The sequence below is a fragment of the Diabrotica virgifera genome, chromosome 2, assembly GCF_917563875.1.
Source record: "Diabrotica virgifera virgifera chromosome 2, PGI_DIABVI_V3a".
Lineage (NCBI taxonomy): Eukaryota > Metazoa > Arthropoda > Insecta > Coleoptera > Chrysomelidae > Diabrotica > Diabrotica virgifera.
Window position 1 is genome coordinate 282,559,597 of NC_065444.1, and position 14,010 is coordinate 282,573,606.

General features: G+C 32.9%; 1 protein-coding gene across 1 annotated transcript in view; it reads right to left on the reverse strand.

Annotated features, from left to right (window-relative positions):
• The window catches only part of LOC126879923 (myrosinase 1-like), a 48,134-nt gene extending 43,364 nt beyond the window's left edge, over nt 1-4,770 (reverse strand). Inside the window, exon 1 of the mRNA XM_050643269.1 lies at nt 4,595-4,770. Within this exon, the coding sequence (XP_050499226.1) occupies nt 4,595-4,656 (62 nt within the window). The 5' untranslated portion in view covers nt 4,657-4,770. The remainder of the gene's footprint in view (nt 1-4,594) is intronic.
• Nucleotides 4,771-14,010: the final 9,240 nt, after the last annotated feature.

A 14,010-nucleotide genomic window follows, 5' to 3' on the forward strand; every position in this document is an offset into this window, starting at 1 on the left:
GAGGGTCTTTGGTACTACATTGATGCAAACGGATTAATTATAGGTTTTTGGGGTTGCTGAACACAAATTCGGACCTGATAGTGTATGCATGTTCAGCAACCCCAAAACCTAAGAGTAATCCATTTGATTTCTCCGAAACTCCAGAAGATATCCTGTCTTAGGCACCAGGTGCTCCCGTGTCTGTGCTGATCACGTATTCGTGTTCAGCAACCACAAAAACCTATAACTAATCCGTTTGCATTAATGTAGTACCAAAGACCCTCAAAACTCCAGGAGCCCCTTTCATTGACCTTGGAAATCAGGTGCTCCGGGAGTCGGTTCTGCTGGCATATTCGTGTATAGCGACCTCGAAAAACCCTCCAGTAATTTATTTGCATAAATGAAATGCCGAAAACCATCGAAACTCTAGAAGATGATGTCCCTTGCAGAGGCCCTGGCCACCACGTCATCCGGAGGGCAATTCTGATGGCATATTCGTGTTTAGCGATCCCAAAAACCCATGAGTAATCTGTTTATATCAATTGAATGCCGAAAACCCTCAAGACTCTAGAAGATGACGTCCGTTGAAGGTCAAGGTCAAAGTAAAGGTCGCCATTGGATAGCCAGGAAAAAATCATAGACTAATAGTACTTTTCTTTGATCCAAACATCTACATGTTTCCAAATAACCAGTAACTCACGGAATTGGAATACCCCGTAAATCTTATAATTTTCCGAGTTTGGGCCTCTATATCTTGAAAATCCTTCATACGATTGAGTTGTGCCCATGAGAACTTTTCATCACAATGCTTCAAAGAGTATTTTCCCAAAGTATGAACGAAATCCACTGGGACCTATTTTCCATAAGGTTTGTGCGGGGTCCTTTAGATAAAAATGATTTACATAAAATTGATAAAAATGTCAAGGTAAATTTACCGTTTAATTTTTTTATGTACATTTATGTACATTCTTTACTCTCTCTTATAGATTACAAAAAGTTACTAACAATGAGGTACTTCGGCATATGAGCAAAAAAAAGGAATTACTTACTAAGCATAATTAAAGAAAGAAAAATAAAATACTTGGGTCATGTGTTGAGGGGTGAAAGAGGTGAGGAGATGGTTTGACCGCTCATCTGCAGAAATCTTTCAGGCAGCAGTTTCCAAAGCTACAATTGCCATTTGGGTTGCCAACCTTCAAAAGAATACGGCGCAATAAGAAGAATAATCATAAAGAGCTCGAGAGAAGAAGTAAAAGTAATAGCCAAAAGATTATTGGAGGGGAGCAGAGTGATAAGGTCACTCAATTCAATACTGACAGCAATAGATATGTCAATAACAGCTAAACTGCGAGTCTATGAAACAGCAATCAGACCCATAGTCATATAAGCCAGAAAACTTAGATTACGAACCAGCAGGAAGAAAAAAAGTAGAGATCTGGAAAGAAAGGTGCTCAGAAAAATATTCGTAGGAATATAGACGACAGAGAATGCTTGGAGAAGACAAACAAATACTTAAAGAAATAATGAGGATATATGGAAAACCAATAATTATCACAAAAATACCAAAGGGCTAGATGGCTTGGTTGCATTATACGAATGTCAGAGAACTTAAAGCTTAAGAGTCTTAAAACAATACTAAAGGAGGCCAAAAAGGGGAAAAAAGAAGAGAATGTCCAAAGAAGAAATGGTTGGAAGCAGTGAAACAAGACTTGTCAAAAATAGACATTGGAGATTGGAAAAAGCAAGGGACCGGAAAAGAATGGAGGGAAGTAACCAAGTTTTTGGAAGCCAATCTACAATGTCTGTAGTGCTGATATGAATATAAATGAACCAACCACAATTCACGTCAAATCAAAGAAAACAAGAATCTCAGAACCCACATAACAATGATGTTCGCATCATGTTCTAAGCATATCCTGCCAACATTCGTCGAAGTATATCCTTTTTAGTATATGCGTAGTACAAGCATAGCATGTACCATAAAAAACATTCTAAATTTCATGTTCTTTGCATGTGCTTCGAAGAATATTCTTGCACCGAATATACTGAGCACATTCGTGTACGTAGTATCTCGGAATGTTCGTAAAAGTTTATTCTTAGAATATACCTTAATCGAATATTCTTAGTATATGCGTAAGTATATGCAAAAGTATATGCGTAACACATACTTGTATATACTTTTAAAATATCTTAAAAGGAATATACTGTATGTACCTATAGGAAGAAGAATAATGTTAGCCTATAGATTATCAACTTCGCGTTAAGAATAATTAATCAAATTTAGGTATTTTGGTAGGTACTACTGAACTATCTAATTCATAATTTTTTTTAAACCGTTTTAATTGTATGGTAAAAAAGTTTAAAACTTAATTCTATTGAAGAAAAATGAGAAATTCTCGTTTCGTTTTCAATTGAAATGAATACACCATTTTGATTTGAGTTTATACCATAAAAATATTTTTACCTATAATTTTCGGGAATCCGGAAACGGCCATTCATTGTTATTCTGACCCTTGCATTGCATATTTTATACCTGCACAAGGGAAGGGGGTAGGTAACAAAAAGGCAAAATATGAAAATAGTTTCCAGCACAGTTAAGGCATTTATGTCTACGCTGTGAGGAAGAAGCGACTGTATTTCTAGCTACAAGGACTAAAACATTTTAAGAACATAAAAAGCAGCTTGGAAATAATAAATTTATATTGGTACTTCAATATTTCCTAAATACCTAGTAAGTAAAAGTATGTATAATGTATATAGATACCTATAAATTTTAGTAATTTACATACATATTATATTATATATTTGGCTATTATATAATTATATAAGCAACATTTTTATTTTGATGTGCACATAATAACTAAATATATTACTTATATTTTATATATAGGCTACTTACCCATATAATATTTATTATACATAGGTACCTATATAACTAACTAAAGTTTATACATTTTATACTTACTTTTTACGTAATATTGTAGAATGCAATAACTATACATTCTCATAATATGCAATTAGAATATGTAAATATAATATATTAGTAGAACCTAGGATGAGATTGGGTGATGTTGAAAACATACTTCTGAGAAATATAGCACATCCTTGGAATATTCTTCCCATATACTAAAAATATGTGCGATAGTACATTCTAAGTATATACATAGAAGGTATATAGGATACACTTCCTTGGAATATTCTTCCCATATACTAAAAATATGTGCCCTAGTACATTCTAAGTATGTAACTAGAAGGTATATAGCACTTCCTTGGAATATTCTTCCCATATACTAAAAATATGTGCGATAGTACATTCTAAGTATATAAATAGAAGGTTTATAGCACCTCCTTAGAATCTTCTAAAAAGTATGTTCTTGGTATATACTGAAAAGAAGTGCGGTAGTACATTCTAAGTATATACATAGAACGTTTAAGTACTGTAATGTAGTATATACTCAGTATATGCTCTGCACATTCGCAATGGTAATTACGCATATTCTAAGTATATACTTTTTCTGAAAAGTATGTTCTATGAATCTACTAAGAACATGAAATTGTTATGTGGGAAGGTCGGTGTAAAAATAAATTTAAATAAAACAAAAGTTATGACAAATATATCAAGATATATTTATCTTTATATATTTCGATCTTACTTCCATCGACTTAGATGAAAGTAAGATCGAAAGTGTCGAAGAGTACCTATACCTCGGTCACACGATCAAACTAGGCAAACAGAATCAAACGGCAGAAATAACTAGAAGAATCCGATGCCTTGTGTAGCAGTAGGAAGATTCAGTGATGTGTTGAAAACAAAAGAAATACCAATAAATCTAAAGAAAATGGTATTCAACAGTTGTATTCTACCAGTTATGACCTATGGAATGGAGACATCACACTTAAAGAGCTATCAACCAATAGATTGAGAACGACACAGAGAGCGATCGAATGAGCTCTGTTAGGAGTATCTCTGAGGAAACATATACGAAATAAGGACGTGCGAAGCAGGACAAAGGTGAAAGATGTAATTGGAAGAATTGCCTAAATGAAACGGACCTGGGTAGGACAGGTGGCACACAAAACATCGAAAGGTGGACGAGAAACATTATACAATGGAGACCACGTGAGCACAGTCGTAGTAGAGGAAGACCACTAAAACGATGGCTAGATGACATCAAAGCAAAAATGGTAAGAAATTGGCACCAAATAGCACAAAACAGGGAAGAATGGAGAACTCATGGGGCGGCCTTTATCCAGGTTGAAGAAGAAGAAGAAGAAAAAGAAGAACCACAATTTCAGTTGAACGTACGTTTATGTTAACGTTTCGACAACTTGTTCAGAAATCGTTCTCAAAATATATTAAAAAATGTGGAACTCCAAACGTTAAAATAAATGCATTTTCGACTGGAACTGTAGTTAACTGCCAATAAAGATAATAAGTACCTAATGTTTATTTATAACTAAAGTTTTTTATTAATATACCAGCTAACATTTTTGAAACCCTTAAAATTTTTTATGGGTTTTAATGACTTTTACATAAAATATTTTCAGTTATTTTTTCACTTTTATTAGATATCCCAACAACATACCTACTAATAATGATTTACTGAAGACTTACTTGAATGTTATACAAATATAAAGCAGGCAGCCAAGTGAAGTCAAATGCTTTGGGCTCATCATTATCTTCAACTTCACGAGTACCTACTGCAAGGAAAACTATTTTGGAAGTTATTTTATACTTTACTCATATGCAAACTAAACTGTTTGATAACAAAGTTTGTCAACCGGTACATTATTGCAAGTAATAGTTGTCGATAATTTGTTTAGGAATACATAATATATTTATCTAACGATAAAAAACTGAAAACATTTGTTTTCACTATATCCACAAAATTTATTAAAAATTATGGTCACTATAGCTGTTTCGGCAGGGTACCTTTCTCAAGTGATAGATGTTTATTAAGTGTCTACACTTTTAAGTCTCTAACTGAATAAGTTGAGGAGTGGGGAGCTGTTTGTCTCATGTTAGTAAATAAGAATTATGTCTGTGTTTTTAAATTTATTAATTTCCATAGATTCTAATAAAGATAGCTTAAGGCTTTTATTTTGAATATAGAGTATTTGATACTGTTTATTAAGAGAATGTTTATGGTCTAGAAGGTAAAGGGCGTACGTAAAATAAGTTTTTCTATTATTGAAAGCCCTTTTATGTTCTGCTATATGTTTGTCAAAGGTTCTGCCAGTTTGACCGATGTAAGTTTTCGGACAGTCACCACAAGTCAGTTTGTACACACCACTCTGTAGTTGCTTTCTCTTTTGGCTCTTATTGTTCTTAATATATTTGCCTATGTTGTTGTTAGTTCTGAAAGCTGGTGTTATTCCTTTTTTTCTTATGTGTTTGGCTATTTCTTGTTAATATATTGCCTGTATATGTGATTTAGGCCAATTTCTTTACCTATTTGGGCGTTGAAATCTTATCTTATATCATATATCTTCTCCAATGATTTTCTCTGCGTTTTCTTCTAGTGTTTCATAGAACTGGCGTGTTGTCAATCAATTTTATAATAATAATAGATTACTCAATGAAAACTTTAAATTTAAGGAAATTAATGACTTGTTTGTTTTTAAGACCATATCAGATATAAAAACGAATGCGAGAGGGTGTGATGGTATAAATATTAAATTAATTAAACTTTGTTGTCCTCATATCGTACCTTACATTACACATATTATAAATTATTGTTTAACAGAGAATGTCTGTCCGGCGATGTGGAAGAGGGCAGTTGTGAGGGTATTGCCGAAGAAACAAAATCCAAAAGAAATGAAAGACTTGCGAGGTATCAGTATTTTACCTACTTTATCCAAAGTATTGGAAAGAGCTATGGAAATTCAAATAAAGGAATATATACAAAAATTTTCTCTTTTACCTGACGTTCAATCTGGATTTCGCAAAGGCTTTAGTTGCACAACTGCACTTTTGCATATTGTCGATGACATACTTACGGCTATAGATGACAGAAAATGTACTATATTGATTTTATTAGATTTTAGCAGAGCTTTTGACACTATTAACCATGAATTAATGATAAGCATTTTAAAGTATTTAGGATTTTCCTATGATGCGTTGTTACTTATAATAAGCTATTTGGAAGGGCGACAACAGCATGTTAATATAGAAGGTCAAAATTCAAACTCTTTGAATATTAATTCAGGAGTTCCACAAGGCTCAATATTGGGTCCTTTATTATTTTCTCTATATACTTCTAATCTTCTCTCTAAGCTTCAGTCATGCCAAGCTCATTTATATGCTGATGACACTCAGCTCTACTACAGTTTCCCAATCGAAAATTTAAAAAACGCTAATGATCTGATTAATGCCGATTTAAAAAGATTTGTAGAAGCTGCTTTAAACCATTGCCTATGCATCAATTCCAGTAAATCAAACATATTAATATTTGGGCCAAAAAATCAAAGGGAATTAGTTTTACCATCAATCCAAATCCAAATTCAGGATTCAATTCTTGATGTTGTTGATGTGGCAAAGAATTTGGGTGTATTAATGGATTCGGAGTTGAGATTCGAGAAACATATAAATAAATTGATACAGCGTGCCTACGCTTCAATTAAGATTATATACGGTAATCGACATTTTCTACCATTTAATGTTAAGAAAGTTTTGTGTGAATCTCTTGTACTTTCAAATTTTAATTATGCTGACGCTCTTTACGGTCCTAATTTAGCCACTCACTACAAGAATAAAATTCAAAAAGTTCAAAATTCCTGTCTAAGACTCATATTTGGCATTCGCAGAAGACAAAGGGTTTCACATAAAATTAAGGAAATTGAGTGGCTGAATATGGAAAATAGAAGGGTACATCATACAGTCTGTCTTTATCATAAAATAATTCTAACAAAAAAACCGTCTTATCTTCATCGTAAAATCACGTATCGAACGGACATACACAACTTAAATATTAGATATAAAGGTTTGCTGGCAATACCGAAATTTAAAACAGAGATATTTAGAAGGTCTTTTAGGTATCAGGTATGTCATTTGTATAACTCATTACCATCAACAATAAAAGTATTAAACATTGGGCAGTTTAAATCCAAATCTAGAGACTATTTGTTTATTTCTCAATCATAATTTTGGTTCTGGACGAACATAATGCTCGAGCTCGAATAAATTGGTAAATGAAACGAAATTATTGTTGTTTTTATAATGGCACTATATAGATAAGTTTTTTTTTCTTTTTCGGGTTAAGTGGAAGAACATTTTCTGTAAATGGCGACATTTCAGAAAATGAACTTCGCCCTTTATTTCTGAAAATAATATATATTATGTTTTATATAAAAATGTACATTTCTATATTGAAGAAATAATAAAGACGATATTATTATTATTATTATTATTACTGTTTTCTGTGGGTGCATAGACATTTATTCTGGACAACTTGCTCGGTTTGCTGTTTACTCTTATGTATGATATTCCTTAGCTTATGGGTTAAAATTCCATAATTTTATGTCTAATTTCCGTTATATCATCATAAAAGCCGTTCCTCTAAATCCCTGTTTCACTTCGCCTGCATACCATGCTGTATAATTTTCTTTTTCGATTTTCCATTTCCTCCCATCTGGTTTCCTGAATTTCTGAAATATCTATCTTGTATTGTTTTAACTATGTCGTTAGTTCTTCCATTTTTCCTGCTTCTAGTAGCGTCCTCACGTTCCATGTTTAAATTGTTTTTATCTTTTTTTTTGTATTTTTCTTGTTATTCTGAATATGCCTTGTCCCATTTTCCTCTCTTCGTTTTCATTGTCTGTTTCCTTTTCATCCATCCATTCTTTTTTTGGTCATATTTTCATAATTTATATAATAATCTAAAAATACAAAGCAATTTTTGCCTAACAACAGTGCTTGTTAAAGTTAAACTGACGCGGAAAGCACACCCATCAATAAGAATAATTAGAAGTGCTTATTTTCACAATTATTTTGTGTCCTTAGACATAACCGAATATTTTATGATAAGGTTTGTTGTTTAAATTTCGAATTGTTCATTATCATATTAAAGTTTTACTATTTAAAATAATAAATTTGCTACATATTGAATTTTGGAATTGAAAACTTTTTTAGCGACGTTGTGCACTTTTGGATGGGGAAAAGCATTGAATTCGCGACCGTCATCGCCTCGCCGAAATAAATTCTGTACGTATTATGTGTATGCTTTGTAGAGGGCGCATGCAACGCGTATATAATATAGGTATAGCACTTCTATTTGTATGGGAAAGACATTGAATTCGCGTCATCATCATCATAAGTGGCTCGACAAGCTGTTGGGGATCTTAGCCTGCTCGTAAAGAAGTCGCCACTTCTGTCGATTTCTGGCAACTTCCCTCCATCTTTCTGACCCTTAGAATCTGTAAGTCTTCTTCCACATCATCATCCATCTTCTTCGTAGTCGTGCTCTACTTCTTGTGCTTTCTGGTTTTGAAAATGATAATCTCGTCGTGTATTCGTGATCTGACATCCTAGCAATGTGTCCAGCCCATCAAAGTTCCTGCACTTTAGCGAATTTCACAATGTCTGGATCGGTATATAACTGATATGGTTGAAAGTTGTATCTTCGACGCCATAGCCCATTTTCATTTACGGCCCCAAAAATCTTTCTAAGAATTTTTCTCTCAAAAATCCCAAGAAGCCTTTCATCATTTTGAGATAAGCTCCACGTTTCAGCCCCATATATCAAAACTGGTCTTATTAAGGTCTTGAATATATTAAGCTTTACTGCAAGTTTTATATTTTCATTTTTTAAATGTTTCTAGAGACCGTGAACAGTTCTGTTTGCTATTGCTATGCGTCTTTTTATTTCATCGCTTGTCGTGTTTGTTACGTTTACTAGCGATCCAAAATATGTGAATTCTTTGACTTCCTCAAATAGCATGGTATAACTAGACCCAAATCCAGACATCCAAAGTGAAAGTTATCCTCCAACACCAAATTGTTCTATATGGTCCACATAATGTTCAGAAAATAGTCACACCATTTTGAGCGTCGGGTTTGGGGGAGAGAAATCGGTAAATTCGTAGTTTTTTACGGTTTTCGTCAATATTTCTAAAATTATGCGGTTTAGCATGAACAACCTTGTATAAAAAATGTTCTACATTAAATTTGAAATAAAAAAGGTCCTATGCATAATCCTTCTAAAATCAACGGTTCCAAAGTTACGAAGGTAGTATAGTATAATAATTGGTCCAAAAAAAGGCTAACCCAAACATCCAAAGTAAAAGTTTTCCACCAACACCAAATTGTTCTATATGGTCCACATATTGTTCAGTAAAAAGTTACACTATTTTGAGCGTCCGGTTTGGGGGGGGGGGAGAAGTCGGTAAATTAGTAGTTTTTTTTACGTTTTTCGTTAATATTTCTAAAACTATGCATTAGCGTAAGCAATATTCTATACAAAAATATTCTACATAAAATTTAAAGCAAAAAAGATCTTATAAATAATTTTTATAAAATCAACGATTCCAGAGTTACGGAGGGTGAAAAGGGTTTTCGATACTTTTTTTATTTTTTGGGCAATTTATAATATTATTACTGATTAAAGAAATTTTCTTTAACATGATTGTGTTTTGTAATCAAAATTTGGTAGTTCAGTGGCCGATGGTATTTTAGTGATAAGCCCCTGAAGAAACGTCAACCTCACCACCCAAAATCATCATCAATTGCCCAATAAATATAAAAAGTATCGAAAACATCCACTTTTCACCCTCCGTAACTCTGGAACCGTTGATTCTATAACAATTATGGATAAAACCTTTTTTGTTTTAAATTTTATGTAGAATATTTTTGTATAGAATATTGTTTACGCTAAAGCATAGTTTTCGAGATATTGACGAAAAACGTAAAAAACTACTAATTTACCGACTTCTCCCCCCCCTAACCGGATGCTCAAAATGGTGTAACTTTTTACTGAACAATATGTGGACCATATAGAACAATTTGGTGTTGGAGGAAAACTTTTACTTTGGATGTCTGGGTTAGGCTTTTTTTTGGACCAATTATACTATACTACCTCCGTAACTTTGGAACCTTTCATTTTAGAAGGAGTATGCATAGGACCTCTTTTATTTCAAATTTAATGTAGGACATTATTGTATAGAAGGTTGTTCATGCTAAACCGCATAGTTTTATAAATATTGACAAAAAACGTAAAAAACTACGAATTTACCGATTTTTCCCCCTCTCCCCCCCAAACCCGACGCTCAAAATGGTGTGACTTTTTTCTGAACATTATGTGGACCATATAGAACAATTTGGTGTTGGAGGATAACTTTCACTTTGGATGTCTGGGTCATGCCATCTTTTGGATCAATTGTATCATACTAAAAGGTATTGTTATTAATTTGAATTTTCGAGATTTTTTAGAAACGAACATATATTTGGTTTTTTTCTCGTTTACTACAAGCCCTTATTCACTTACCGCGTCCGCAAGCCTTGTAAAACACTGCACCATGTCTCTCATACTTCTGCCCACTATAATTATATCATCAGCGAATGCGAGAATTTGCGTCGATCTATTAAATATAGGTTCCATTCATTCTAATATTTAATTTTCTGATTGCCTTTTCCAAGGTAAAATTGAAAAGGAGACACGCCAGTGCGTCCCCCTGTCTTAGACCATTATTAATGTCAAAAAACGTAGAGTTTTCTCCTTCAATTCTAATACACCAGCTTGCGTTTTGCATTTTTAGTTGGTTAGTTACTTAACTAACTTAGGTGGGATCCCAAAGTCTATCATTGCATTATATAATGCAGTTCTTTTAACAATGTCATAGGCTGTTTTGAAGTCGACGAAGAGATGGTGTGTATCTACGCGACCGTCATCGCTTCGCCGAAATAAATTCTGTATGTATATAATGTGTATGGTGTATGTATATACAGGGTGTCCAGAAACTCTACCGACAAACGAAGACAGGAGATTCTTCAGATAATTTTAAGATAATTTGACCCAATTCACTTAGTCCGAAAATGCTTCCTAAGGGAGCTAGAGCTCTTTGAAGATGGCGTCTTGTAATTAGTTTTTCTTAAATACCTCCAGAACGCTTCTATTTAGAAAAACAAAAATTGGTACGCGTATTTATCTACAAGATATAAATCTAATCCATCCATTGCAAATTTCTAGTACCGATCATAGGCGTCCGTTTTGGGTAGGGCAACGGTTATTTTATCGCATAACTTTTTATCTTTAACTTTTATGCATTTCTGACACTGGATTATGAAATTGTGAAGTATTCTAGTACTAAAAGGTACTCTTGTTTTAAATCGGTAGGACACACTGTTTCCTAGAAAAATCGATTTGAAAATTTTTCGCTTTTTAAATAAAAAAAAAACTGTTTAGAAAGACGAAAACTGGTACATTTATTTATATTCCAGAGATAAATCTATTTCATTAATTGTGAATAGTACTGGTCATAGGCGTCCGTTTTGGGTAGGTCAACAGTTATTTTATAGCATAACTTTTTGTCTTGAATTTTTGAGCATTTTTGACACTAGATTATTAAATTATGAGGTATTCGAGTACTAAAAGTTACTCTTACTTGTTGGTAAAATACTTCGTTTTTTGTTGAAAAGTTCTTTCAATTTTTTTTTCAAATTCCAAAAACGAAAAATTTTCAAATCGATTTTTCTAGAGAACGGTGTGTCCTACCGACTTAAAGCAAGAGTACCTTTTAGTTCTAGAATACCTCACAATTTAATAATCCGGTGTCAAAAATGCATAAAAGTTAAGGTCAAAAAAGTTATGCGATAAAATACCCGTTGCTCTACCCAAAACGGACGCCTATGACCGGTACTAGAAATTTGCAATGGATGGAATCGATTCATCTCTGAAAAGTAAATATACATACCAATTTTCGTTTTTCTAAATAGAAGGGTTCTGGAGGTATTTAAGAAAAACTAATTTCTTGACGCCATCTTCAAAGAGCTCTAACTACCTTAAGATGCATTTTCGGACTAGGTGAATTGGGTTAAATTGTCTTCAAATTATCTGACGAATCTCCTGTCTTCGTTTGTCGGTAGAGTTTCTGGACACCCTGTATAAATAGTATAGGACGCACGCAACGCGTATATAATATATGTATGTATAGCACTTCTTTTTGGATGGGGAAAAATCATTGAACTCGCGAACGTCATCGCTACGGCGAGATATAATTTAATATACTCGTAATTTATATACTATAGGTTGATTATTTTTATTTTTATTAATTTATTATTTTATTTACAATTACAATGTAAGCATTTATATTAACAACAAGAGATTCTGAAAATCAGCGAAGGGTAAAAGAAAGGTATGAAGGGTACAAGAAGGGTATGAAGAACAAGAAAACACCTGGAGAAGATGGAATTGTAAGTGAAGTGATAAAACGTAGGAGGCGAATGCGCCATAAAAGTCTTTAAAATGCCTGTCTCTTTGAACCTACCTGCGATTTTTCGTGAATGTTACGTCCCTTTCTTAGATCTTGGTTATTTTTGTTTTAAAAGTATTCCACCTTTCTTCAATGGCTTTAACTTCGTATTGAGTTCAGAATAATTTTTATCTCTTTCACAATCTTGAGTCTTCTTTTTCGTTCCCTTATTAGTTGTGCACTATTTTTTAAGGCTTATTTGTTTATTCTTTCAGAGGTAGAAGAAAAATGTCCTGGCGAGAAACCTCAGGGAATGTTTGGATGCAGCTCAAGTGAACTCTTTTGGGATGTAGTGTCAAAAGTTAGAATAGCAATTATGATTGCCAACCTTCGTCGCGAAGATGACACGTAAGGAAGAAGTATATTCTTTCTTTCTCTTTCTTTTCGATACCTTTTATAACAAATGGGACATAAATGTTGACTTTTAAAAATCGTTTTAATGAATTCAGTTTTCAGGGCCATATTTTCATAGACACAATCCTTAATTATATAATATCATAATTATCATAGCAATAAACAACAGTTTATCAACATTTATTTAAATTTTGCGATTTGAGCACCTTGTAACAATTTCTTTTTAAATTGAACTATGCTATATAGGTAAGTGTGCAAGGATTTTTATTACTAATTTATTATTTTGCTAAAATACGCAATTTGAAGTTTTGTAGGTGGTTGACCAAAAATGTACTGAAAGTGTAGGAATGTTAACCTACTTTCTTTCGTTGTTCATGATTCCAAATAGAAAGAAATATGTCTGACGTATTTATATTGTTTTTAGTTAGTAAATGTTTAATTCAATTATTTTATGTAAAAGTATTTTTAAATAAATCGTTTACACATTTACAAAAATATATAATTATTATAAAGAGGAATTAAAAATTAAAATTAAGGCTTGGTATCATTTTGCTACTTCAATTTCAATACTGTTGCCATAATTACTGTTTACTTGTATGAAAATATCTATGTTTATGAATATCTATATGATAATATTTCTCCGTCTTCTTGATGTGTTTATCCGTGACGAATGTTAGCAATCATCATAGCAATCTTTATTTTATCTGCAGCAGCGCATAAAAACTGCACAGCTGTTGTGTTGAACCAGGTTCTGAGGTTCTTTAATAAGGATGTTCTTCTTCTTGGATCTTGCTTTCCAAATAGATTTTCCTAGCCTTGTAGGAGAGTATATCTGGATTCATTTCGCATAATGTGTCTGAAGTATTCTAGCTTTCGAGATTTGATGGTGGTCAGTGCCTCTAGGTTCTTCTTCATTCTTCTGAGGACTTCCTCATTTGTGATCCAGTCAGTTGTTTAAGTATTCTAAGTATTTAAGTATTAAGTTCTATCTTAATTTCATTATTCAGTTCTGTTTCTTTTGAAAGTCTTAGCAAGATTTCTTTATATTTTGTGACTCTGTCTTCGTAAGATATTCTCAGAATTCTTCTCTAAAGCTATGTTTCGAAAATTTTATAAAAATAAGCGGAGCAAAGTTTCCCTTTGTGTCTTGGCAGGTAAGTTTTAATAATCCTTCTGTTCTCCATTAACTTAGGTATTTTATCGGTCATCCAG